Source organism: Orbicella faveolata, unplaced genomic scaffold (genome assembly GCF_042242905.1).
Source record: "Orbicella faveolata isolate gen_17 unplaced genomic scaffold, um_ofav_v1 contig_36, whole genome shotgun sequence".
Taxonomy (NCBI): Eukaryota; Metazoa; Cnidaria; class Anthozoa; order Scleractinia; family Merulinidae; genus Orbicella; species Orbicella faveolata.
In genome coordinates, this window is record NW_028301565.1 from 4,043,684 (window position 1) to 4,071,266 (window position 27,583).

The 27,583-nt window shown below is 39.0% G+C and overlaps 2 protein-coding genes, 1 long non-coding RNA gene and 2 pseudogenes across 4 annotated transcripts; 1 reads left to right on the forward strand and 4 right to left on the reverse strand.

The window, feature by feature from the left end:
* Window positions 1–1,778: 1,778 nt before the first annotated feature.
* On the reverse strand, window positions 1,779–12,378 carry LOC110062072 (F-box/LRR-repeat protein 6-like). The gene is made up of 12 exons (XM_089274579.1): window positions 12,067–12,378; window positions 9,887–10,211; window positions 8,296–8,494; window positions 7,772–7,903; window positions 7,027–7,140; window positions 6,299–6,373; window positions 5,262–5,348; window positions 4,439–4,530; window positions 4,042–4,117; window positions 3,208–3,291; window positions 2,446–2,588; window positions 1,779–1,972 (listed from the first exon to the last, which is right to left on the reverse strand). The coding sequence occupies exons 1-12, from the start codon at window positions 12,233–12,235 to the stop codon at window positions 1,816–1,818; spliced, it is 1,653 nt and encodes a 550-aa protein (XP_089130705.1). The 5' UTR covers window positions 12,236–12,378; the 3' UTR covers window positions 1,779–1,815.
* Window positions 12,379–13,108: 730 nt separating this feature from the next.
* Window positions 13,109–14,829, reverse strand: LOC149102067 (uncharacterized; annotated as a pseudogene).
* A 2,457-nt stretch (window positions 14,830–17,286) lies between these two features.
* LOC110062057 (uncharacterized) lies at window positions 17,287–18,335 on the reverse strand (annotated as a pseudogene). The gene is made up of 2 exons (XR_002298040.2): window positions 18,133–18,335; window positions 17,287–17,898 (listed from the first exon to the last, which is right to left on the reverse strand). The product of XR_002298040.2 is annotated as an uncharacterized LOC110062057 (transcript).
* A 285-nt stretch (window positions 18,336–18,620) lies between these two features.
* On the reverse strand, window positions 18,621–26,786 carry LOC149102068 (uncharacterized). The gene is made up of 3 exons (XR_016202491.1): window positions 26,596–26,786; window positions 19,106–19,207; window positions 18,621–19,001 (listed from the first exon to the last, which is right to left on the reverse strand). It is a non-coding gene; the product is annotated as an uncharacterized LOC149102068 (long non-coding RNA).
* On the forward strand, window positions 21,064–25,560 carry LOC110062521 (cyclic GMP-AMP synthase-like receptor). Its single transcript, XM_020769449.2, has one exon. It carries the CDS (start codon window positions 21,366–21,368, stop codon window positions 23,256–23,258), a length of 1,893 nt encoding a protein of 630 aa, XP_020625108.2. The 5' UTR covers window positions 21,064–21,365; the 3' UTR covers window positions 23,259–25,560.
* Window positions 26,787–27,583: the final 797 nt, after the last annotated feature.

The following is a 27,583-nucleotide window of genomic DNA, read 5'->3' on the forward strand; positions in this document are numbered from 1 at the left end:
TGTAATTTGCAACCTTTATTTAGGGGTGGTAACTCAGTTGTATGCCAAATGGACGGGGTGGGTCATGTGTATTTTAACCACCACATTTTCAAATGCTCTGGATTATTCCGCGCGCCCCCCCTCCCCCCGCCCCCCGCCTGTACTTTTTGACAATTCCCTTAAAAGTTGCGTGCATAGATGTATCCGCGTCGAAATATTATTAATAAACAGGGCGTCACCTAGACAGTTTTCTGTGCTCAGTATTCTTTCAAAACACCTTGACAACTGGATGAAATGTTGTAAGGTGTCGATTATGTAATCCGAACAAAACACATCAGTACAAACCTGGCAAGGAACTTCCCATTGAAATAAGCCATACGACTTAGAGGCCGAAAGTATTGGGGGCTGGACCGGAGTAGATAAGGAATGGGTCATCAGTTTTTGAGCCCTTGGTAAAGGGTGGGTCGTCCAGTTTTCAGCTACCTATGGGGTGAGTCATCCTATTTTATAACAGGAATTGCCACACATTTGATCCAATCGATAAGAGAAGCAATGCCTTCCAGTTCCGAGGATGGAAATTTTTTGAGCTGTGGCTGAAAAAGAACTCGTGGCTGGTGTACAATGAGACAGCAAATTTCACGTATTGTAAAATCTGTACGAAAGCTAAGTCTAACGGAATGAGCAAGGAGTACCAGGGCAAACATTTTCAAACTTCTACGTTCTTTCGAGATGTTGGTCTTCAAGAACACCAAATGATCAGCTTGTGTCTACATGCTATTTATCCACAAGGGTACGGGGCCCATGTTCATGGGTCTGGGACTCACACTCTTGGGCCTGGAACTCGACGTTTTGCTGGCTGTGTGATCCCCAGGACTCACTACAGCCTTTTTCTAGATGGATCACTGTTCCACGCGAAGTGAGGCCAGTTGACACTGTATATAGCAATCCATTAAGAAAAGAAAAAAATAAAATAAAGTTTTACCTCGAGAAGAAAAAGCTTTACCTTGAAACCCATTACCAAATGTCGGTATATTAAAGGTAAAGGTTAATCCGAATAATTGCATCGAACCTATTATATAGGACAAAATACATCACGAAACGTAATTTCTGCTGAGCAATCGTGTCTATAACAAAACGCTCGATCGTGATTGGTTCTCACCGCGCCTATTTGCCACGTAATCAAAACTGTAACAAAATTCTCGAACGTGATTGGCTATCAGCAGCCCGATTTGAGCATTAATTGGACAGTGTACGCGTCATGCTTGTACTGAATTGGACAGTAAGCGTCATTTTGCGCGCGCTGTTGCGGTACACTTTGTTGAGTAAACTGCTGGGTTTTTCAGCATTCATAACGACGTTTTAAAATCCTTCAGCGCCTTTGTCGCTGTCAAATCCTTTGTCAAATCCTTTGTCGAATTTAATTGGTAACAGGACATCGTGTCGTCCAATTCGGTCTGTAATCATACTCGTGATTAACAAATCGGACTCCCGCTTCGCGGTCTTCCGATTTTGTTAATCACTCGTATGATTACAGACCGAATTGGACTCCACTCAGTCCTATTACCATTATTAATCGGCGCGTGGTCACATGAATGTCCAATTACAGGTATCCAATTACAACTTTTTGTAATCGGATACCTGAAATTGGATATCTACACCATTCGCACGTCAATTACGCGCGCTTTAAGGGCTTCATTCTTAATGTTTCCTACAGTTTTTAAAACTTATGGAAAGCGTTACTGATTGCTTTTTTCGCTCAAAGAAGACCCGTCAATGTTCAAATAAAGACGCACTTGCCGTAGAATTGTTAATGATTTTATTCACAAGCGAGTTCATTCATTCGCTTTCAGCGCTCTCCTGTTCGATGTCCATCATCCTTTGTGGAAGATTACGAAGACTCTCTCCTTGATGGCGACGTTTGATTCCTCGAGGTACTCCGCGGCAAGATACTAAATTCAGGTCCGTGAGATTTGGACAGCCATTCAGAACGCTCCTGCAACGATGGAACAGTGTTTAGAGTGAATTGCTTATTGCGTTCAATGCTGTAGAAGGAAATAGACCGAACTACAGTAACGGGAGTGGGGGGGGGGGGGAGGGGGAGGGGGAGGGGTAGTGGGAGGGGGAGCGGGGTGAGGATTCCCATATGAACATGCAGCTCTGGGTACAGACATATATGTGCCTAATTGCACCTTTTTGGTACACTTAGAGGGCATGTCAAGCGAGTTCGTTCGAGCTATGGTTCGTATTTTAACACACGCAGTCGAGACAAAATATGCAAGGCGAGAACAAACGAGCCTGATATGCTGCCGAGAGCGTACCAAAAAGGTACGATTAGACATTTAGCGCACCCTTATTTACTCATAAATCCGGCCATATCAAGTTAGTAACTTGATATAGGAGGATATCAGGACAGTAGAAACGGCTTCTGACTGGCTTATTGCGACTCTGGGGAATATCATTCCTCACCTCACTCCATCGGCTGTGATACTCGTACTGCTGAGATCTAACGTGTGGAGCTTCGACATTCCAAAATTACGTAACAGCTCCACGTGCTCGTCTTCGATGTCTTTATTAAAGGAAAGGTCCAAAACTTCCAAACTATGATGCCACTAGGATGGAAAAGAATAAATGTAACCTACATGTACTAATGCAAGCCACAGCAGCCTAAGGGGTGAGTATTCTATATTAATCTTACTGGCTGGTTTCTTTTATTCTTTTCCTTTTCTGCTTCTAAAGAAGTTCAGGATACATCCCCTTATACAGCATATAAGGGAACGTGCCGGACAAATTAGTATCATCTTTACCTTCGCTGCCCTGAACTGGGTGTATAAGTTTAAGTAAGACTGTCCTAAATAGGTTAGGGTCCCAGCCTGTCCAAAACAGGGTATGTTGCATCATTGCTGCCTTTAAATCTGGTTAGACAACATGAGATAATTTTCAGACAAGACATTTTATTGACAGCATCCTTTCATTCCATCCATTTCTTTGTCCTAAATAACGTTATAGATTGGGAGGGTACTGTCCTTCATTCATTCATTCCGAATTCATTCTGATTTTCGCATTTTTCTTGATGACGATATCAGCTTCGACTTCGAAACGTCAAACCTCCGTAACACATATTTCTTGTAAATGCCTGAGAAAATCAATAATCATCCGATCTCTAAAATGTTAAGGAGTAAAAAGGTCAAAAAGCAAAGTGGAGGTTTACAAGAAAATGTATTAGCTTGCCTTTTCTACAATAGCCGCCATTTTACTAAACGTGGAAGCGTTGCTTGTGAGATATAGCTGTTCCAAGGAGATAACTGGAAGCCTCTAAGAATGGAAAAGAGATATTGATATACTGTGAGCAGTAACTAATGCCTTTACTATATGGCAAGGTGGTCCTCAGGTAAATCGGAGAGTCCTGATTGGTTCTTTCTTGGTCGGGATTTTGCCATACGGAACGTTTCCATGATACGGTCATAAGCCGTGTATTTCTTTGTTTTCGAGAGCCATATAATAAACTACTTACTAACCTAGCTTGCTCGAGCCGTATTGGGGAATATTGGCCCTTGGCCGTTTTTGTACGGACCCAGCTGCGCACGGTACGTAATGCCACGATCTCGCGTCAATATTCTCCAGTACGGCCCTCGCGCTCGGGTAGTTTAACGAGGTTATTATCCTAACAGTGGGTAAAGGAAAACAAACTTAGAGAGCAAAAGATTGCAAAGCAGGAAGCTCAAAAAATCATCAAATGTTGTTGTTGTTTATAGTTGTCAATGCGTGTAGCTACACTTAGCTAGTTCACAGGCATGCCACTTAAAACTGAAAGAAACAAAACATCATTGACGATTGATCATGGATAGGAGCAAGCAAAGAAGATGGACAAATATATTTAAAGATAAAAAAGCCTAGGATAAAGGTAAAAAAAAAACATTCTGGACGGTCCCCCATGCGAGTTCCCCGATAATTTCCCTTTCATGTAAGTGAGGATTGTCCAGTGGTAACGGACTGCTTTCTCAACTAAAAACTACAAGGGTCGGCCGTATGACAATTCAAGCCCTACCTACATGACGTACATACCCGTAATCCTTCAGGACTGAATCTGTTAGGGCCTCTGATGTCCAAAACTCTCAAGTTGTGTGATGACCACAGAATTCTACACGTAAACAAAATGTTTCGCGATCTAATTATTCCCGATCACAATTAAGGTTATCTTTTTGCGTTCAGTTTAGATACATGTAAACTTAACTTTATTGTTGTAACATGTTAAAAAAAACCTCTGCTCACTGTACTCGACTTGTATCTTCTATCCCCTCTAGGCAACTAGGACCGCGATAATCTTTACTAATTTCCCGGACTGAATGCGGAGATTGACCTCATGTTCAATATGACCAAAGTTTCCTGTCGGGGTATCCTTTCTATTTAGGAAAGTATATTTTTCAGCAAACACTGGAATAGGCGAGTACTACTAACTCACCTATACAAAAACTTGTCAGTTCTACGGTCGTCGACTCCAATATAGCCACACGGTAGGCCCAGGTTTTCTAGCTGTGGAAAACCGCTTGGTTTCTAACAAGAGAGCAAAGCGGGCATCAGTGATAAAATCTATCATAAAATGCAAGTAGGTTTCTGCGGCGCGTAAAAATAAATATAAAACAAAAAGGAACAAGTATGTATGAGATCGTGGAAGAGACAGATTGTATTGTCAACAAACTTGTTGTGAGAATTTTCATTGAATTTCCATTGAGATTCAAATACACCTATTGACTCTATTCAGTGACTGATGAAAATGTCTTGATTTCACAAAAACACATGTACTTGACTTTTCGAACCTTCCAGGTATGGTTGCCAAAGACCGCACTTTTCAGAATTCCCTAACTTTTCCCTGATAAAAATCAAATTTCCCCGACCAAATGAATACAAAATGTCAGATCTAATAGCGGCTTCTGACGTGCAATTTTCCCTGACTTTTCTTCAAAATGTCAATTTTCCCTGACTCAAAATAAAATTCTCCGACTTTTCCCTGACCTAAAAGAATTTTTTTCTCTGACCACTTAATGTCCTGTGGCAGCCCTGCAAGGGAAGCAAAAATTGGTTTGAAAAATAGAGTAGTTCGAGAAATCGGAGCCAAACTGAGGAAAGGAAACAACTTTTGTTTCAAGTTATCGGAAGGTTCGAAAAATCGACGCTTCGAGAAAAAGGGATTCTACTGCATATTCTACTGCGCTTCATCGATATAGTAACATTTGAGGTGAAATCTCAAATCTCGCTTCGTTTAACACATCGTTGCATACACGTACCTTTTCATCATTCAGAGTTTTACATGTAGGTGTCGAGTTGAGCACCAAATTAACCAGGAAGAGTTCTTTCAACTTGGGACAACCTGCCTACATACCATTGAAAACAAATGCGAGTGATCATTAGCAACTGAACATTCGTTATGACCGCTGAGCTAATTCAAATCTTAACTTTTCTTACAAAAAAAGGGAAACAGATAAGGAAACACATGTTTTCTAAAGTAGGACAGAACTCGCACGAGTTGTTGACATTTGCATTTTGAAATCGAAATAAGCGCAGAGCAATTTTCCTTTCTTTTACTGGTACAATTGTAGTGTTTCCTATAAGATATAGACGAAAAAAAATTCTCCTTGTTTCTTTCTTGGAAGGAACAGAAAAAAATCTCTGTGTTTCTATCGAAGTTTTGTATAAGTCTACTAGCGTTCTATCACGAATGCCGTTCTCTGATTGGCTACCCTCGTCAACTATCCCGCGATAGAAATCTCGAGCTCATAACCTAATTGTTTAATAGAACACACTCATGAAAGTTTGCGAGAAGTAAAAAGAACTGTGTCCCAGAAACACTCACCTAGGGTTTGTGTTCTCACAGCATTTTTAATTTTCCAAAGCTTCCACTCGTGTTTCTATTTAATAATTACATTATGAGCTCGACATTTCTATCGCTTGATATAACCCAGCTACCGTATCACGCGTAGAAATCAAGTCTAATTGCTTTAGTATACACGCTGTAAATCTGCTAGTCGTTTAAAACTTTATCTAAATTCTCTTCACAGACACTTCGAAAACACAAAGAAGCGGCTGTCATTATGTCAACAACCGCACACTGCTTAAGGCTACACACTATCTACAAGAGAATAGAATAGATAGTGTAGCCAATCAGAAAATGGCATTCGTGATAGAACGATAGTAGATAAAACTCACGCATCGATCAATAGGCATCAATAGAAACACGACAAATGTTTCAAAAAAATGTTGGTCAAGTTCTCGTTGCCGTCGTGTTTGCTTTAATATAAGCTCCATCTCTTGTTTATGAACAAACCTGTAGCTTTTCTATGTGGATTGTTCTTATATTAGTGCCACTCACATCCAGGAATGTCAAGTTTGGACAATTTTCCTTTGAACAAACAAGATCCATGAAATTAGTTAAGATTAAATTTCAATTCATGGTAAATATCTTGTTATCAGATGTAGTTTAAGTCTGAATAGAGGCTAAGTGGCCGACCAGGCCGGAGCTTATCCTAGTTTCTGTAGCATGAAGTGACTAGTAGTAGTTTAACTCCACCCTGGATGGGATGCTACTCCATCGCAGGGTAGTACCCCCAGCATTAAGGAGTCATTAAGTTTGCCAGTACCCATTTAAACACCTGGGTAGGGAGAGGCACTGTGAGAGTAAAGTGTCTTGCTCAAGAACAAAATGCAATGTCCCAAGCCAGGGCTCGAACCTGGGCCACTCAATCCAGAGATGAGTGCACTAACCATGAGGCCACCGTACCTCCCACTTGTTTTCGGGTGTACGTAAGACTATTTGTTTCAGTAAACGGATGTATGTTAGTTATACGCACAGGGAGTATTGTTACTCAGTGCACCTCCTGGAGGTCTTTACATTCCACTGTAATTCCAACACATGCTGGTGTCAACAAAAAAAATTCTGCCTGGAGAGAGGCACTGTGTACATCATGGTACACGATGGTACACCTTTTCCTGTAGTACCTACTTGGTAAATTCTGCATATGTACGAGCCAAACAAAGATAAAAGTCAATTTTTACCTGAATAAGTGGAAGTATATGTCCTCCTCTTAAGTGAGTGCAGTTCATCAAATTCAGTTTTTCTAGCTGCCTTCCTAACTTAGTGGTGATGTGTTGGAGACCAGAGATATCAATCTACAAAAAAATGCTCAACAAGTGAAAAACTTCTTCCCACTCAAGTGAATTCGCAAAGCCATACAACACCAGCATTCTGTATGACTACTTATAACAAATTATGCAAAACATGAATGGTTAAGTGAATGTGTTTGTCTGATCACTCTAAGATAACATATTTTTACAAAACATTATCCAAGTACATTCATAAACACACAAAAAAATTATAATATTTTAGAGAGCACGCCACATCAGCCTTAGATGGCTTTCATGCGGGTCCTCTGTGCTGGTTGAATTGGGATTTGAAGATATTGGTTTTGGTGGAGGGAGAAAAACTGGAGTTCTCAGAGAAATACCCCACAAGCAAGGAGAGAACCAACAACAGACTCAACCACAAACCACATATGGCACTGGGTTGGAATCAAAGCCAGGCCACATTGGTGGGAGGCACCACTGTGCCATTCCTGCTCCCCATTGGGTAGCACAGTTAAATAACGTTCACAAAAGCAATTATGTCTATAATCCACCAGTTAAAATTGCAGATTAATTCACATTCAAATAATTATTCTCTCCAATTAAAAAAAAACTCATTTACCCAAAAGGAAACTTACCAGTCACTGTCAGCAGCTAAATAAATCTTAAATAAAATTACCTTTGTAAATGAGATATCAATCATCTTTAATTGGTGGCACTTGTCAGCAAGAGATGCAATACTTTTAGATGTTAAGTTCTCACAACGTGGCAGGACTATTGACTGGAGTTCGTGGCAGTGTTTACCTATTGTCTGTTGAATAATGCCATGAACGGAACAGGCTGATCAGTTGAATAGATCACTTGACAAATAATTGAGAACAATATTTTACAACTACATGTATGTTTGTTCAGAAGACCAGTAACTGGGTTCTGTAAGACTCAAAAAGAGAAATAAATTCATGATTAGCTTATTTGGAATTTCCACAGTGGTGGGAGGGTCTTTGAAAAAATTTCTTCTGTGGGGGAGGTATGGATATTTTCTGGAGCTACACTTTGCAGAAAAAAAAAAACAACTGAGAGGTTCTGTTCTATTTTTAAAAGATCAGTTAATATTAAATTTAATTTTACCTCTATTTAAGAAGCGGTAACATATAACATTGATGATATCTGCTCAAATGCATAAAATAATTCAATTTATAACACCTGTATTGTTTTATCTGTAAGTTTGTCCCATCCTAAAAGGTTAAGTTGAATGACACCTGCCAGTCTTGTGGGTATCAACTTTTCTATTGTTGCAGTGGATGCTTTTAAGAATTTAAAACTTGGAGTGGACAAGTCAACTTTTTTCCATAATATTGGTTCTGAAGCAACCTCCCTCCATCTGTGACAAACCATTGACATCCTTAAATGACAAAGACAATTACATTAGTTGCACCATAAATTGAGTTAACTTGTACATAAATTATAACTGGGACTAACAAGTTGAACAGACTATTACGTCCGAATATTTGCTAGGCTTTCAAAAATTTACATTATTAGATAACAGGGATCATATGTGATTGAACTGGTTACTGAGATTAATTGTATTGGCTGAGATTTATGGACTAACGGCTGACCAAGCTACATGATATGTAGTACAAACAATGGCTCTTTTAGAACTCTGCTGACAAATTAATGAGTTTTAGCACTCCATTAATGGTAAATACACATGCAAATGTTATAAATTTAGTGACGTATTTTAGGTTGCTTGTAAAATTGAAGGTTAAATTCAAATTGCAGAAATTGTCTGCCAAATACCCTAATATGAAGTCAAAAAGATTACAAGTTTAATTTACTCTTATCCTACTAAACAAGATAATTTGTGTTCTCCCTGTGTTGGCAGTATGTTCATCCCAAGTTGCAGGTACTATATACTTTGATAACAATTTTCTCTCTCAAAATGTACTAAATATAATATTTGAATCAAAACATTTAAATTTATGCACGAGAAATAAATCTCAGTGTGATCGTGGATGTAATGATTGCATAAGTTGCACAAGTCTCATGATTGAGGGGTGAGACTTGATTGGAGTTCTGGTAATCACTTTCTAGACTTAACATCACAAGCTGGCTTTCCCAGACTTTTTATTAGTTTTTTTCCCTTATATATTGTGACAAACGTTTGCACCAATATGCTTCGCAAAGTGACATATTATACGGTCATATGCCTGGCAATTAACTGGTAGCAGGCTATCAGTCCATCTACAGTGTATCTTCTTTATCTGGGATAAAACATTACATCACAGTTTAGCATCACTCCATGCTCTCCATGCCTCTGGCACATGTATGTAAGGCCATACAATTATTTCTTTTATGGTAAACTGGTCCATGATTAAAAAAAAGAGAATTCTAATTGTTTCCTTCAGAAGTCCAAATTTTGCGAGACGGACCACTAAGGTTGACCACTCAATCAGGAATTAGTTTAAGCAAATTGCTGTTAACATTCAAAAAAGTGCACTTGTAAATGAAAGGAGTTTGTTGTTCAGCACAAATCATTTTTCCTTCATTTTTGGCAGACAATTTGGGCCATTTGCCTTTAATATCCATGAAGCCAAACTGGAAAACAAGTCAGAATAAATTCCTAACCTTGCTGTTTGTGTTTACCAAGAAAAGGCCATGGGAATGTACATTTATTTACAAGCACAAACTAACATGTGCATGTACAATGTACAAAGAAAAAACAAAACATTTGACCAGTATTCCCCCAATATGAACCTCAAGCTTTAACTTCAATTTAACGTGATTTCGACCTCACCTGCATAAGAAAGGTATCGATGACCCGCAAATTCCCTTTATGACATTTTGGAAAATCATTAATAGAAGTTCTATTGGAATAAGGTCTGACCATCCTGATCCCAGCTTGGATATTGTTACTGCAGAATTCTTTGGCTCTCCTTGTGATGTTCCATTGACATGTTTGTTTGTACAAGACTCTGCTTCTGTTTTGTTTGCAAATGTCCTCTTTCTGGAATCATTTTCTTGTATTTGTAATGTTCCACTGACTTTTTTTTTGCTTGTACAAGCTGGTCCTGTTTTCCTCTTTTTCAAATTGTTTCGAGGTTTACTTTTCTTTTTAATTCCTAAAAATAGAATATCATTTCTTATATTTAATTACAGTACATGGTACTAGTAGCATAATCCCCTCTAGAGGGTTACTAGTCAAGACAAGTCTGTATTTAAGCCTTGTCATTTGTGGCCCCATCAGGCATGAAGCAGCTAGAAGGATTTCTTTTACTTCTACCTGGATGAGATCATAGTCTATTACAACAGTACACCCTTAGAATTTCTTGAGTGGTGAGGTAAAATATTAATTTCAGGGTGTTGCTTTACATCCATCTGTCCCTCCAGGCAAATTAATTAAGTAACATGATTTTATTAGAAGCACTGAGTCGGGTGTCTGGAAAACCCAAATAGCAAATAGTGAATAGTCACAAATAGCGAACAGCAAATAGTCCGGAATAGCAAATAGCGAATAGTACAAATAGTCTCGAATAGTGCGAATGGTGGTGCACAGTCTCGAATAGTGGCGAATAGTGGCAAATGGTGGCAAATTAGTGGCAAATCGTAGCAAATAGGGTACCCAGTATCTGGCAGTCAACCTCGCAGCAACGTAGGACAGGATTTTCCCACTAAAAAGCACAGATGCTTATCAGGACAAAAGGTGTTTCTAGACGTAATTTCTTCTATTTTAACCGCTCCAAAAGTGTAAATATGTGTTTATTAGGTTATCCTTGTGTTTTCTGTTTTCTTAATGTCGGCGATGGACAGCCTGAGCCTAAGTCCAGAGAAGAAAAGGTAATAAATTTACTGAAATTCTGTTGCTTATTTGGATAATTAATCAACGCAGGATATTAGACCTAAAGCGGTGACTATTGACGACTGTTCATCGTAATTTGCCACTTTTCATGACTGTTCGCCACTATTTGCACTATTTAAGACTATTGGCACTATTCGGGACTATTCGCTATTCGCTATTTGCGACTATTCGCCATTCGCTATTCAGGTTTTCCAGACACCTGCACTGAGTCAGTCACCAGCTTGCATTTTTGGCTGGCGGCAATTAGCACGTGTTTGTCCCCTCTGGTTGGATAATCCCATCTGCCACTGGAACAAAACACCCACACAAAATTCTACAAGCCATGAAGCTAACTGAGTCAGTGCTAGGTACACAGAATACAAGAGTGTAAAGACATGAAAACCCCAGTTTCATTAAATTCATTTTCAGTTGGCCACATTTCAATTGCCCATGTGCCAACGAAACTACCACCTTATTTCGCTTATTTGCAGGCTAACTATGACATTGTGGTATTTGCCTAATATTTTTTCTGATTATTTTCCACTTTTTTTGGATTTTTTTTTTTCTGACTTGTCCTTTATAGGCCAACGGTTTTTGTGTTAATGCTGTGTTTGGCGCCCCTAACACTCCCTTCCAAAAGTCTTTTTTTGTTGTAAGCTTATTATTGTTGTTCATACATGTATGTGACGGCCTGTTCTCATCTTCACCTTCACCTGTCCTCTGGCGCCAAGTTGGTGCATAGGGCCTCTTCTGTGGGATACCATACTGATTCATTATCATCCATAAGCCATTTCTGTGCACTGAGTCAAACGCCTTCTCGAAATCTACGAAATTGATATAGAGAGTTGCCTGCCATTCATTCACTTGCTCCAATATATTGCGTAAGATGAAAATTTGCTCCGTCGTTCCTCTACCAGATCTAAATCCAGCCTGTTCCTTACGGAGCCTGCGGTCAATCCCCATGCGAATGCGATCAATTACAATTCTTCCCATTATCTTGCTAACAACTAACTCCATGTTTCTTAAACAAATTATGCGATCTGTTCTCATCTAAGATCGCATAATTTGTTTAAGAAACAGAATTTCCATCGAATATATTTCTCTTGACAGTTACTCTTCTTATGTTATCAGAAACTAACCTGACAAAGTGCATGCAGTACTCGCATTTTCTTCGTCTTTGCTTGGATTGAAATCAGAATCATCGCTGTCATCAGAGGGAAGTTCTTCTGCGAATCGACCAAACACAAACACTTGTCGTTCCGCACTTCTCGGCACGCCAAGAATACCTTTCCTCGCCCTCCGCGACATTTGTCATCACAAAATCGGCTAGCAGATCACCTTGTATTTCTAAAAAGTTCGCAACCTTTTCCACAACCACAACTTAACCATCTCTGTTGTCGGCCATGTTGTTTACAATGCACGCTTGAACAGAATTGTGGGTGATAATTGGCGTGGATCGCTGGAGTTGGACTTTGGAGTATTGGTTGGAAGAGAATCATTCACTGAAACTCGAAGCAAAAACTTGTGGCGTTCGCGAAGTACGAGGAAACGTCTGCCAATATAAAGTTACGATTAGTTGTGGTGTGAGGGGAGTGGGGGTATGTTTTATGAGGGTCCTACAGGGTTATTCTCGTGATGCGTGATTAGCGGATTTTATTTTCCGTGAAACGTGAATTTAGGAAATTATTCTTCGTGATTCGTGACCTGAAGGTTTTGCGTGACCCGTGAAGAACTTGAATTATTAACCGATATTCGTGATTTTACCACTATATCCTATGTGATTTTGAGACCCGAGTCCTCAGAATAGTTATAGTCGTCTATCGATCGAGAGTGACTTGGGTATGCGATTTGCAATATGGAACCTTGAGTGTTTAACAGCTGCCGGACGAGGCTTCTAGGGAGTGGGGGAGGGAGTTTTTAGGATGCTGGGGTCTTATTACGAGACGAGGATAATGGATTTTAGATCATCTTGTATTTCTTTCTGGGACTGTAATGTAAAATGAAGAAGATTAAGTGTAACTTTCTGTTGTGTTTTTAAGCTATAGAAGCCTAAGCGTTAGATATTCCAATTCTAATCCTGCGCTTTAAATCTTTGAATTTCTGCCCGGTGCGCTCCATTTCATTTTCTTGTCTTAGTTTAGATAACTGCTAAGCTTGGAAATTAAACAAAATACTCAGATAGGATGGAATACTAAATTGTCAGATCTATATTTTCTTTAAAATTTACTATTGTGCACATGATTTCAATTTACATACAGCGAATTTGTGACATACACCAAGGTAAATCAACCTCGTTCCCTGTGAAATAGGTTACAAGATGATCTTTGATTTCTAGTGCTATCTCTGTCTTAGTACCAGGTCATTTACGCCATAATGTTTTGCATTTTTTTCTAATGTATTTCGCATGATCATAAACCGCTTTTACTCCGGATAGTTGAAAAGCCGATAGTAAGTATGAACTGAGATTAGTCCTGGCGTTGACCATACTGCACTGTTTCTTCACGTTTCTCTTTCAACTGTGTTTCCATCCAAGTTGCCATTAGTCAATGTCTCATTTCCTTCCAGCACTTCATCTTCCCGGCGGCTAACCCTGTTTGCTCCTTGTTCAGCGGTACGTACAGTCCTAACTTCTTTTGGTCCAAAAATATTCCTTTCAAGCTGTTCCGCTTGTGCAAACGTTTTCCTCGAAAACAACTCAATGAAAGCTATGCGGAAACACCTTATTCTAACAGCGTAAATCAGTGGATTAAACAGTGAATTTAGTGTCGGAAATAAAGTAGAAAGATTAAACATGATAAGTTTAACATGAATAGGGATGCTCTCTTTAAAAGATATGACTATGATAAAACAGATAATTCCAGGGATATAGCACAGGAAAATTACGAGCAGTATAGTAGTTGTGCAGTAAAAAGCTTTCTTATTCTTGAGTAACTTCTCCTTCACTTCTAAGGAAACTTGATTAGTGATTATTTGTTTTTCGCTGCGACTAATCTCCTTGAAAACAGAAACATTAAAATAAACGACAAATGCAAGAAAGGTAAACGGTATAACCACAGGCAATATTATAAAATTTGGGGCAAATTGTACATTTGCTGGCCAGAAGTCTCCTATTGGAAGGATGATCGCGACAGCCCACGCCAGACCAGAAGCTGTGATGATACGAACATCAGTAGCCATGTTCTCGTAAGCGAAAGAGTGTTTTACAGCGAGATAACGCTCTACGATGAAACGAAATGATTAAGCGACGCTATGACACACCATGAGGTAATAACCATTGTTATCTTAGCTAGCCTGCTGAAAATCATGTCAGTCTCACCTTTGAGCATAAAGCTAAAGTGTACGATTTGAAGAGGTTGAACAACATGTACAAGTCCAACAACAAGGTCAATTTTGGCTAAACAGGCGAGTCGGATACATTAGATTTGGTGCGAAGCTGTTGTTTGGTTTTTTCTGCCATGATCACTAGGATGTTCAGCAAAATGACAAAAGGACCGCTTATAGCATTAATGGCGATTCTGAAGATGAATACAGCGCGAAACTCCGGAAAAAATCTCTCGGAAATCGGCATAGGAAGAGATGAAACTTGTGGACCACAACTGATTGATGTGCTGTTGATTGAGGTGTAATTCATGTTTTCTGGATTAACTCAACCGTTCTCGCTTGCTCGTGTTGCTCGATCCGCGAATACGAAGCCGTCCGTGTGGACAGTTTGACTTCTGATGTATTTGTGTTTCAACTAAATACCATTGATGATGATAATTTTATCGACTAAAATTTACATCTGCATAACAGTAAGTAATTAAGCTATTGAATGGCTGTAAGTATTAACTTTAACTTCAGCTGATTATTCTTGGCCTCTTGAAACCGGGTTCGCGCTTTGCTATAATTATAAAGCTGTAAACCAGCAATTTTTTAAAAAAAAAAAGATGAAACAAGGCTGTTCAACGAAAAACCTAAAGCAAATCGGAAATATGGAGCTAGTAAATGCATTTGAATTGACTAATGCAATTTACAGTATCCAGTCATAGTTTACGCACGAAAATCCATTTCTCTTCATGTTCTCGGACGAGAGTTAATTAACCACAATTAAAAGCTGAAACTCGCAGTTTTTAATTATGAAAGTTAATTGGGGCGCTCCTGCAGTTTCTTTTCTTTGAAAAAAATTAGGCGATGTTTGGCGGTAACTTGTGGTTGACCAGCTCGTGCTTTTCATAAGTGCTAATTGGTTTGCTCGGAGTGAGCGTAGAGTTTGAAATTTCCGACCATCTGTCGGTCTATTGTCGGTTTATTTTCACAGAGGAAGTAGTTTTCAGTTTGTCCGCTAGTTGTCCAGCCTGTGTGGAAAACATACAATGTATACTAAAACAATTATTCATCTCAGTGTCGGTGAATCGCAGGTAAACATCTAAGACTATTATATTCACCTCTTTTTGCGTGAATAATTGTTAAATACATGTCTTCGCGTTCTCTCGCCCGAGAATTCATAAAATGATTACGAGTGAATGCTGGAGCCTTCAGTTTTCGATTACGAAAGTTCAAAAAAATTTAGGCGCTCCAGTTTCCTTCCTAGGGATAAAGCTGAGACGGTAAACAGCTAACCAATCGTGTTTCTCCTTAATGAGTTTGATGTGATTATTTGATGGACCAAAATTAACATTTCTATATTAAAAAATAATAAGGCTATTGTATCTTATTTTGTAAAAAAAAAAAAAACAAATCAATTTTCACTTCTCTGTTCTGCCTGGAACCTGGTATGTTGCACATGAACTCTACGGAAACCAAACGCATTCAGCAAAGACTTGCTTTTGAATGTGAACAAGCAATTTGCTCTGTTAGAACAAAGAATTTCCTCAAAAATATCTTGTTTTTGTTCATGTATTATCTTGGTTTGAAATGGTGTGCCGTTGGGTTCCGAGAGCTGTTGGGTGGGATGGCTTATTGCGAAAATTATGATTCCAGATTTTAAAAGGTTCTTTAATTGTTTCTGGGTGCTGAATGCCGAAGAAAGAAGATTGATACTAAGAATTCTTGTTTAGAACGTAGTTAAATTCCACTATTCTTGGCCTCAAAAACCTGAATTTCGCTTAAATGTACGGTTGAAAGCAAGCAATTTTTACGAGTAAATCGTATGTTAACAGCCCTATTCAAATGGCGAAAGTCCATCGGGAATTAGGCGTTGTTAAATTTAATGCTCATGACTAATTACTCACAGTTTACGCACGTAAAACATTTCTCGTCAAGCTGAAGCCTTCCGTTTTTGATCATGAGAGTTAATTTGGTCGCTTTTTCCTTTGTTTGCTGAAATTTACGCGGTAAATGCTGATCCCTTATGTTTCACATTTATGAGTATTTTTTCTTATTTTTCAGCTAAAATTAACATTTGCACAAAAGCATAGTTTTGCTTAAAAGCAAATAAGCTATTGTTTCACATTTGTAAAATATCAATTTTAACTCCCACATTCGGTCTCAGTCTTTATGCAGACTACTACTGATATATATGGGTTATTGACCGAGACAAAGTCGAGCTCCATAAACACGCAAAAACGGAACGAAGCCAACATCCAGCCATCTTGACTGAACAAGCTTCGTCAATAAAGCATCATCCCAGAGGAACGCAAGCTGAAAATGAACATGATTTTGCGGCTAAACGCCTTAAACTTTGCTGAGCTAAGTCAATTAAATAATCTAAAATGAATACAGAGGACAAAAGATCACGTGAAAGTGACGCAAACGGCGATAAAGGATGTGAATATCACCTTTAGATCTCACTTTATTTGCGACTTGAACTTCATTCCCAGCCCTCCTCACATTTGAAGGGGGAGTCTTCCTGGGGAAGAGGTTGTTGGAGCTAAATGAAAGAAATGTGGACATACCTTGCTGTCAGGAAGCAACTGATGTTCATTCAAGTGTTAACAAAACTTTCTTAATAAACTGGGCTAATTTCGACTGCGGAAGTTTGATACCCACTGGTTTACTTTCGGTTTATTTGCCTATAGTCAAAGCGCACAAACCGTGAGAAACTCCTTCCTCTGGCTTCACAATACATCACATGTAGGTGAACGTATTCCTAAAACTATTTTAGTTAACTTACGTAATCAACCATCAACAATGAATAAAACCGTAAGAGGCTACATGGAAGATATTTTACTTTCTGTGGAGGCAAGCCACAAGTCAGGACTGAAGAAGTTCCTCACCTTTCGTGGGCTATGAATATAGGGAAATAAATCGAAAGTAAACTGGGCTGATTTTGTTAAGGAAGTTTGAGACCACTAGGTTCTAACACCCTTTCTGATACACAACGCTAGAACCGAACCCTGGAGACCGACAGGACTCTGGAGGATCAACACAGACTAAACTGCTCAGCCCAATGATCATTTCTACATAAGTTGCCTTTATTAATAAAAAAAGATATCACTAGAAATAACCTACCCTAAATAGTGTCTAACTAAAAATAACAGTGATTTTTTTTTTCGTTTTTTGCTTTCTTTGTATGTTTCTTTTTTTGTTTTGTTTTTTGACAAACATTAAGTTTCAGTTTATAAGGCGTATTTTTCTTTATATATAATAAAGATGTCATCGCTAGAAAAAGTCCATCCTAAATAAATATCTAATTACATATTACAGTAAAGTGTTTGTCAATTTTGTTGGTTTCTTTGGTTTTGTTTTCTTTGTGAGTGTGATTTTTTGAAAAATATTTCAGTTTATAGAAGGAATCCTTTCTTCATTCCACCAAAATTTGACTTCTTAGTCTGATGTTTCTTGTCAGCGATTTTCTGACTCTCGGTTGGATTTCGTGTCGCGTCCTCTTGTTGTTTCTCGACGCCATTTTGCAGACTTGATGTATCTTTCTTGATCCGTTGTACCTCGATCTGAGTTTCATTTGAAAAGAACGTGGTGGTGCCGTCTTTAGAAACATCACCCAAGTCTTCTTTTGTAGGATAATCATCATCTGATGTTTCCTGTGTGGCACTCTGCAAGCAAAGTTGTTCAGTACTTGGTGAAGCAATTGTCAAATGTAAAATCTATGTGATTGATAATTTCTCAGTTGCGCGCACGATAAACGCAAACAAACAGATAAAAGCTCGCTTCTTAATTATTGCTCCTTAGGTCTTGTTTGTGGGCGTTGTAATAAGTTCGTCTAGTTTTTCAATTTCGCGTTTCAATGATTCAAATTTGTTTTATTGTTTGTAAATTTTCGCCGTTACCTGTGAAGTAGAGTTTTCAGTGTTTTGGTCCATTTGCGCTGGTAAATTTCCTGTAGAGATAAAAGCCTGCTCCAGCGGCTAGTCCAATTCCAAGACAAGTCAAGACGAAAGTTTTCAAATTTCCCATGCTCTCATTAGCTGAAGTAACTTTTGTAATGTTTTGCTCACAATAAATATCTCCTGTGACTCTCACCGCACTACAAAGGCAACTTGCTTTGAAGGCAATAACGCGTCAATCATTCACGTTTGTGACGTAGATGTGATGTCGCTATTAAAGATAATAATTACAAAGCGCGCGTTCACCTATTTTTGCCTGCTCGCTGGTCTTCGCCAGGCTCCTGCCTAAGTTGCTTTCGCTTTATCTCAACCTCCAATAACACGAATGAATGAATGAATGAATGAATGAATGAATGAATGAATGAATGAATGAATGAATGTTTATTTCCCACAATTGGAAGTACATACTGAAACCTGAAGTGCTACATATAAAGCTAGTTTGGGAGGAAGAGTAAAACCCTTGCAGTCTTTTATTACAAGTAGTCTCCCTAAATGTTTCTTACAATCTACGTAATAACTATATATTCAGTAGGTATCAGTTAGATCAGCATTTACAGATGAATGACAATATAATTATTAGACATCATATGTGTAATTACAGTAATAATAATTTTAGTTGTACTTCTTACTTAACTAAGCTATAACTAGTGTATGATGGGATAAAATGCTTCAATCTCCTAGGGATATTATTTATAGATGATAAATGTTTGATGTTTCAAATAACTGCTATCGCCGACATTTTGAAAAAGGCCGAGGTGTATACCCTCAGGACGAGGTTGTACTTTATCATGGAACAAAACTCCGTGAGAGCCCTGGAGAGGAGATAATGAGGCTACGGTTGGATTTTGTAATAAAAATGTACCGAATAACAACTTGTAAGCATCAGGTTAAGATCAGAGTGAACTGCCAGTTCTACCTTTTATCAAACGTTGATTTTGAAGAGGATGGTTTGTATCCTTTGCCGTCAACGGCAAGAGCTGAGTAACCAAGCAAGCGGTGCATTGGTAGCCAGGCCTTTCTGAAATAAAGGAATATGGCGGTTATTCACTTCCACTGCCCAAAACCTAGCAACTGTATAAATGAACTGAAATAATGTAAACTATCTTTACAAGCTTTGACGCATTCAATTTTAAAACATTTTTTACAACGGGGTGGGAGCGGGGAGGCAGCGAAGCGAGCGTCCACTTCTCTTACGATTCTATCCGCGCGTGCAACGATCGAAAAAACATACGAGAAAACTGCGTAGAGGGCTGTGAACATTCCGTATGTGCTTCTCATACGTTTAGCTCTGACGAGGCATGTCTTTAAAATATCTACCTCTTTTCTAAGACATAATAGGCGTTTTTTTGAGATCTAAAACATTGTGTCAACAAGTACCGATAGTATACTTTACTAGCTTCTTGACTTTGAGCTTATTCAATTAACTTTCTTGTTGTAACTTTTGCTCTCAACAAAACTAATTCAATGTACAAACATGCTTTTTACTTCTTTCTCACCTCTTTTTAGTGTCTTCCTCAAAACCCCTTTCATGCAACGAAATTGTATCCAAATTAGTTGCTGATAATTTTACGTTAATTCAATGTTGTTTGTATAGACAATTCAACTATTTGAGAGTTTTCATGAAGAACGAGGTTGCATGTATGTGAGGCAACAACGAGAATTGAACTTTGCACCCAAGTGAAATACTCTGATACCCGCGTGTCAGATAGCAGCAAGGCTGTGTCAACTGGTCTTAATTTCCGCAACATTTACAGCTGCACTAATACACAAAAACGATTAAAAACAAAAAGTGCTTTGTTGGCCTGTTGACGTCTTTCCTCTAACCGCTGATCGAGTCCGCCCGCGCTGCTTGGTGAGTCTTGTTTTGAACTCACCCAAAGTTGGTTGAAATTTCGGCTATTTCAGACAACTCGAGAAGAAAAAAATCATGAAGTGGTGATATCCCATGCAGAAACATGCAGCAAAGACAAACACTGAAGTTTTAGTGCTAAAGTCTTTTTTTTTTCTTTTTTCACTAACTTGTTAATGCGTGCGGATACTCGCTACTGGGTCTTTAGAAGCAGTCTGGTAATGTGACCCGTAGATGGCCATACTATAGCGCTTCCTCTGTAAGGGGATTTGTCAGCTCCATCTTCGAGTACCTTGTAGTATTTGCACAAGGCCCAGAGGGACTAACGCATATACGTTATACGGGTATATACCGCTAGAATTTTTATCTTCCAGGTGTGTGATGAGGTCTAATTTTGATCGTTCAGTCCGGTTTGGTGGGGTCCCCTTAAATGAACTGGAACTGGTGTAACTCTCCGTTTTTATTTATGCGAAATATCATATAGTCCTTATGGGAGCCAACATTCACAAGTCGTTTCATTTCTTTACCACTGCTTTTATTCTTTTCTCCTCAACGTATAATAAAAAGGATTACTTTTAGCTGCAGGCCCGAGAGAAATGGATAGGTTAGAAAAACGATTTAGTTTGACGACTTCTTCTGCACCTGATATATGCTTTTTATCTTTCTGGTTATCTCAATCAGGTCGTTCTCAAATGTGATAAAATATAACAGATGTTGGAAGTGGTGTAACTCTCCGTTTTTATTTATGCGAAATATCATATAGTCCTTATGGGAGCCAACATTCACAAGTCGTTTCATTTCTTTACCACTGCTTTTATTCTTTTCTCCTTAACGTATAATAAAAAGGATTACTTTTAGCTGCAGGCCCGAGAGAAATGGATAGGTTAGAAAAACGATTTAGTTTGACGACTTCTTCTGCACCTGATATATGCTTTTTATCTTTCTGGTTATCTCAATCAGGTCGTTCTCAAATGTGATAAAATATAACAGATGTTGGGTTATTATGAATGCAGAGAACACTCAAAAATGACAACATAGTCATCGCCTAGGGCCTGAGATGGGGTAGACAATTGAACTGCTAAGTCTAAGATGGTGGCAAATTTGAGCTTAATTTGTTGGTCTGAGAAGTGAAATTTTTCAAGCTGTTTGCCCCGGGGCACGAAGGGACGTGCAACCCAAATTGCTTAATCCGGGACAACTTCCTGTTTACAGCGTATCAATTGTCAGTCGCTTCCCCTGCCCTCCCCCGGGGGTCGCTTTGTGCTTGGTTCAGTCTTTCCTTCGATTTCATCGCAGTTCTCAAGACTGAAGTTGCATCCACATTTAAATGGCGCTTTCTTTACGAAATCATGTTGTTTTAGCAACGTCGAACACCTTAGATCTCTTCCTATCAGACCTAGACGAAATGAAAGGGAGAATCTCTTGTTCCCGAGAAGTTAATCTCATCCAAAGCCGTGTTAGAAAGGTTATCAGAAGTATACTACTGGAAGTGAGGAGAGAAAATCCATTCTTCAGGACAACACTGATCAACAGTGGCAGCTTTTATGAAGGAACGAAAGTTGGACAGCCGGATGAGTTTGATTATTTCATACAGCTTGACGGCTTTTCTTCTGCAGAAGATACTCTCTTCGAAGAACTTCCGTGTTGTACTGTAGCAGTGGTTCCAAGCAAATCTGCTTTTGAGAATCTTAAGTTTTATTCCACTGATGATCGAGGCAATCCGATGCTGTGCTTTGCGGACGATTTTGAGTGGAAGAAGTCTATCAAGACACCATTCTTTAAGATTTTTAACAGGAAAGCCAAAGGTTTTGAGGCCTACGGAATGAAAGTAGTGTTGGCATATGAAGGAGACGATACCACGCCTTCTCCACCGCCACTAGCGAGACACGGACCCGCATACACTTTGCTATTGGAATGGAACGGCGGAAAGGAATACAAAGGGTTGAAGATTAGCGTTGATTTGGCATTGGCCGTGAAAATTAACTCTCGACCAAATAAGATCGATTTGGAGTTTGAATCTGCGACCGGAAGAGTACTGAAATCAGTATTTGACAGTGTGCCGTATTTTTTTGCCGTTGGCTCGTACAGGAATATCCTCACTGAAGTTCAACCGAATTATTTTGCAAAGTATACCAGTTCGGGTCTCCAACCGATTGATTTTTGTCTGCGTTGTTCACAGTCGTGTTTTGAGCAGCTACTATTTTGCAACGAATTTGGCCCTTACAGTGGGCAATCCAAGTGTTTAAGATTACTTAAAGTGTTGCGTGACATTGTGTTGCCTGATATCGAAAATGAGGTCAATGATAATAAGAACAACAGTGGGTATTGGCAATTCGACGTGGACAGAGCGGCTGATCCTTTAAAAGACACTGGCAAACTGATTTCCTCATACGTCCTCAAAACGCTGGTGCTATTTGAATGGCAGGAGAATCCCGTAGAAGAGCTGTGGTCGGGAACGAACCTCAGTCAACGGCTTGTTAGGATACTTCGTCGCCTTGTTGCTTGTTTGAAGCAAAAGAAGTTACGGAGCTTTTTTTACGCAGACTACAATATATTTCCATCTTCGATCACGCAAGACATGGATTTTTTTAATGCTGCTAGCATGATTTCCATTCTTCTAGATGGACTGTTGTCCCTGATCTGGAACATGAACGAATACAACTTCAAAGAGTGCATGGAGAAAATCAAAAGCGACTTCGCAACAGTTTATCGGAAAAAGAGTTTTACCTCCTTATTGCTGACTGGATTGAGGAACACTCTTTTTTCTGATTGTTATCTGAAGAAAGCAGTCGAGGAATCTCTGAGAAAGAAAGGCATGGGAGAAATTTACTCACATGAGTTCACTTGTACTGAGCCAGTTCCGGGAGCAATGAAAGTGATCAAAGAGACCGAAGAGGAACGGCGTTTTTACGATGTCTACGTTCAAGCTTTGCTCGATGAAATCGCTCCAGAAGAGACCTTAATCTTGACAAATACTGATGTGAAAGATACGGATTCTGTGGGTCAAGTAGAACAACTATTCAAGAAAATTGCACGGCAGACAATGGCAAGAAATCGTGACATTCTTCCCAGCTATAATCTTTGGTGTCAAGAACACTGGAAACTAGAAGGGTCAGTTTACAAGTACGCAACTGACGAGCCAAAAAAACTATTGAATTTTCTCTTCGATCATTTTCAGGAAGACGTTAAAATTTTATTACATGATCTTAAACAGCCGTAGGCAGTCTCATTTGAATCAGTGACTTGGCCTTCAAAATGATGAGTTTATTTTGTAGCAAATTAGTTCAAGGTGAATTCTGATGGTTTCCCCGGTGGTCTGAATTTTGCAATACGCATCGCTGAGATGGAACACTCAAATGAAATTTCGGCGAAATGCTCTTTTGGAAAAGTACACTAAATACTTGCAGTAATCAACGATAAAAGGAGTGCGTTCGATGCCTTCACTTTAATAGCCTGAATGATTTCATTAGCTGACTTTCAACTCAGGTCTAAAATTAAATCAACACTTTTATATGAACAACCGAAGTTTCAAGATAGGTAATAATAACAACATAATGACAAAGTCCAGTATTTTTCTGTGGTTATGGCTAGCAAGTAGAGGTCCCCTCTGTTAGCTACGATTTGTTTATGCGTTGCGTGACAGCGCCAGTGTCCGCACACTCGCAAATTGGCTAGAACTAAAATATTTATATTTGCTTTCAAACTTCCGAGAGCTGAAACATTTTTACTGTTACTAATAGCGTTTTAAGATACACATTCAGTCACGTGACGCGTTTAGACCAATCGTGCGTTAGCGAAAATATTTGATGCAATATAAATGGCAGTATGTTTAAACTGTGCAAATTGACTTTTGATTTTTCACTCGAACATGATGCTATTTAAATGTTATGTTATCTTAGGTTGTGTGAAAATGGAACTTGAAAGGGATTAGCTCTGTTCCCTTCTACATAGATCCAATGCCACTCATAAACTTCTGTAGTTTAACTGCTCGCCGAAACTCTTCTACGGCTGGCTGGTATCAACAACCCACATTAACAGATCTTGCATTCCCTGTTTCGTAGTGACCAGGTTTAAGTTGTCCTTCAGCTGTCAAAGTAACACGATCAAGATCTTGGTATTCAGTCTTTCGTAAGGACTTAAACATGGTGAAAGAACGCGTGCGAAACACTTGATTACCATAATCTCCTTCGATGTAAAGTTTATATGAAATATTTCATATTTGAACTGCGGTTATAGAATGATGAAAGTGAAGAATGATCATCGCAGTTAATTTTCCAATTTAAGCAACTGGAAAGAAGAAGCCTGAAAAAAATCAGGGCTTCAACGGGATTCGAACCCGTGACCTCCGCGATACCGGTGCGATGCTCTACCAACTGAGCTATGAAGCCACACATTGGGAGCGAGGTCAATTAATTGAGTTCGTATCTTCCCGTGAGGAGTGAAATGATGTAAAGTTTATATGAAATATTTCATATTTGAACTGCGGTTATAGATGAAAGTGAAGAATGATCATCGCAGTTAATTTTCCAATTTAAGCAACTGGAAAGAAGAAGCCTGAAAAAAATCAGGGCTTCAACGGGATTCGAACCCGTGACCTCCGCGATACAGGTGCGATGCTCTACCAACTGAGCTATCGCGGAGGTCACGGGTTCGAATCCCGTTGAAGCCCTGATTTTTTTTTCAGGCTTCTTCTTTCCAGTTGCTTAAATTGGAAAATTAACTGCGATGATCATTCTTCACTTTCATAATCTCCTTCGCTGAAATACCCTTGTAAAAACCACAACATCAACAACAAGAAGAGCAATATGATAAAAATTACCATTTAAAATATAAAAATCGTCATTTAATAAATTCAAACTGAAGTAACTAAAATATACTGGAAAACGCAAACTCAGGCTTAAGGTTATATGCTACGTCTTCAAATAACAGTTTTAAGGAACTACGTCATGGTTTGTAAATTTTAGCCTAAATTTTTCAAATTCGTCGTTTGTAATCCGTGTTTATCTTCCCCAGTTCCTTTATGTTTTATCATTATCTATTTGGTGTTTTTCTATCTTAGTAAATGAATATGTTCAGGTCCTCTTTCAATTCAAATGTAATTTTGTACGAGGCCAAAATAAATCAAAATACCGTAACTGGGCTCCTTTAACGATACTTTTACTAGTTACGCCGCTTTGCACATCTAAATAGTAAGTGCTTTTACAAGTTTCGTAGAAAGAAAACTGAACTGAGAACGTGTTATCAACAGCCTCCATTGTGAACGACCGAATTGTAAAGGACACCCAACCAGTTACCATTTTAATTAGGTGTGCCAGTAATTACAAACTTCTGACACGTTGACAGTTCAAACGGATCGCTGGAATAGAGCAACTAAAAGCAATTATAAAATCAAGTAAATCTAGGAAATAACGAGCTTCCAAATACGTACACGAGGTTTTAAATTTAAAGTCTAATTAAATTATAAGACTGAGAAATACCTTTTTTTACAAAGAAATAAAAGGCTTAGATACATTTAAGAAGAATTAATAGTGTCCACATCATTGATGCACACCACATATGTCTATTACACAAGGCCTGCATCCTCCAGCCGTTACACTAGCCTCGTCAATTCGGAACACTTTAAGTTTCAGAGTCCAGGGAAGGTTGAGAATGTTATTTGTTCTTAAACCAGGAATAACAAAGAACCTGGTACCATCTCCTGCACTGAAAACACTCTGCTGTTTCAGCACAATAGCTGTCATGACAACATTTCATATTCTTCGTTCCGCATTCCACAGTTTCAGAATTCTGTTTCCGTACAAATATTAAGTATATGCAAATTTCGGGCTTCTTAGAATCATCCACAATTCTGCTAAAAACCATCTATCTTGTTACGAAGATTTGTCACCATACGATATAAAGCCAGAGTATAACGACAATACGTCTCTGAAAATAGTCGCAGTTTATAACAGACTGTCTGGTGCGCGTCCGCATCACGCGCTGAATCGCTTGCCAAAGTGCCATGTAGCTCCTTGAACGAACATGCACTTGGTGCCTATCGATAAACCTTGAAATGGAGGTTATTTTGAACAAATTAATAACACAGTGGTTATTCCTACGGCACCCGTACGACGACTTGTATTTGCTATTCGTACGGGAGTCAGAAGATTTCATTGAGTTTCTCTGTAATTGCTGATTCTTCCTTATCCAAATTGTTATATTCACCTTTAGGAAAAATAAGCGATTCCAATGAGTGCCGTTTCTTTGAGCCAGATTAATTTGCGTACTCTCTGCATACTCGGCGAACGACCCACTCGCAACACTTCAAATTTTTTCCGAGTCAGTACTCACGCACGTGTCACGCGATACGAAGGGACCGTTCAGCGACTGGTATCTGCTATTCATACGAGATTCCTCGAGTACATGTATAACTAAAAGTTACCATTAAATCTAAGAATCGCTAACCTGTTTTTGAATGTCATACATGTAGTCGAACACTTTCCTCAGACAATACCTCCCCAGCCGTATTTTCGTGGAACAGTTTGCGTTACAAGATTCAGTGTGCATGTATTCCTCACCTGATTTGGAAGGAGAAAACGTTCGAAGCATCCATCCTTCGGTAAACTAACCTCGAGTAACCAGACTAACTACGAAAAGAACTATCTAACGCTGACTGAAACTGCGTCTGCTATGGAAGCAGGAAAAATCCCCGTATGAACAGCAAAAATGCGAATAATTCGTACGGGACTACCAACAAGAGTCCAATTTGTTACTTACCACCCGATCCAAGTCAATGTATTCTACGTTTTTAAAAAGCTATAAGAAATTCTTTTCGCACTTTTTTTAACCTTCAGTGTACTTTGTAGCCAGTAAATCTGTGAACCAGAGGTTGCGTGACATGTGCGTGAGTATTAACTATCACGGAAAAAATTTGAAGTGTTGCGCCGAGTGGGTCGTTCGCTGAGTATGCAGAGAGTACGCAAATTAATCTGGCTCAAAGAAACGGCACTCACTGGAATTGCTTAATTCTTCTTAAGGCAAATATAATAATTTGGATAAGGAAGAATCAGCAATTACAGAGAAATTCAATGAAATCTTCTGACTCCCGTACGAAGCAAGTACAAGTCGCCGTACGGGTGCGGTACGAATAGCCACTGCGAATTAATAAAAGAGGCGCATTCTCAACCTCGCATAGTTCAACGATTGAAATTCATCAAGTGCCTTAGAAGAACAGTTAGTTACAGTCAACAAGTCGCTATCCGATTCACTTGAGGTTGGACAGAAAGGCCGTTGCTGGGGTCAACGGTGAAAACCATCGCTCACTGTTGTATGACCAAGAACTGGCTCAAAACGTTTTTTAACCAAAGCGGAAAAATTTGAGTCATGTAAGGAGGAACAAAGTGTGCCTATTTTCCCTTCCTTGAGGCAAACCGCTGACAAATAAGACTGAGCAGGCATTCATGCGGGGCACTCTGGGTAGCAGAAAAGATGAAGGATGTCGCGGGAGATTTTAAAAACCAAGTAAGGTCAGCTTTTGACCAAATTTGTTGCTAATGTTTAGTTTAC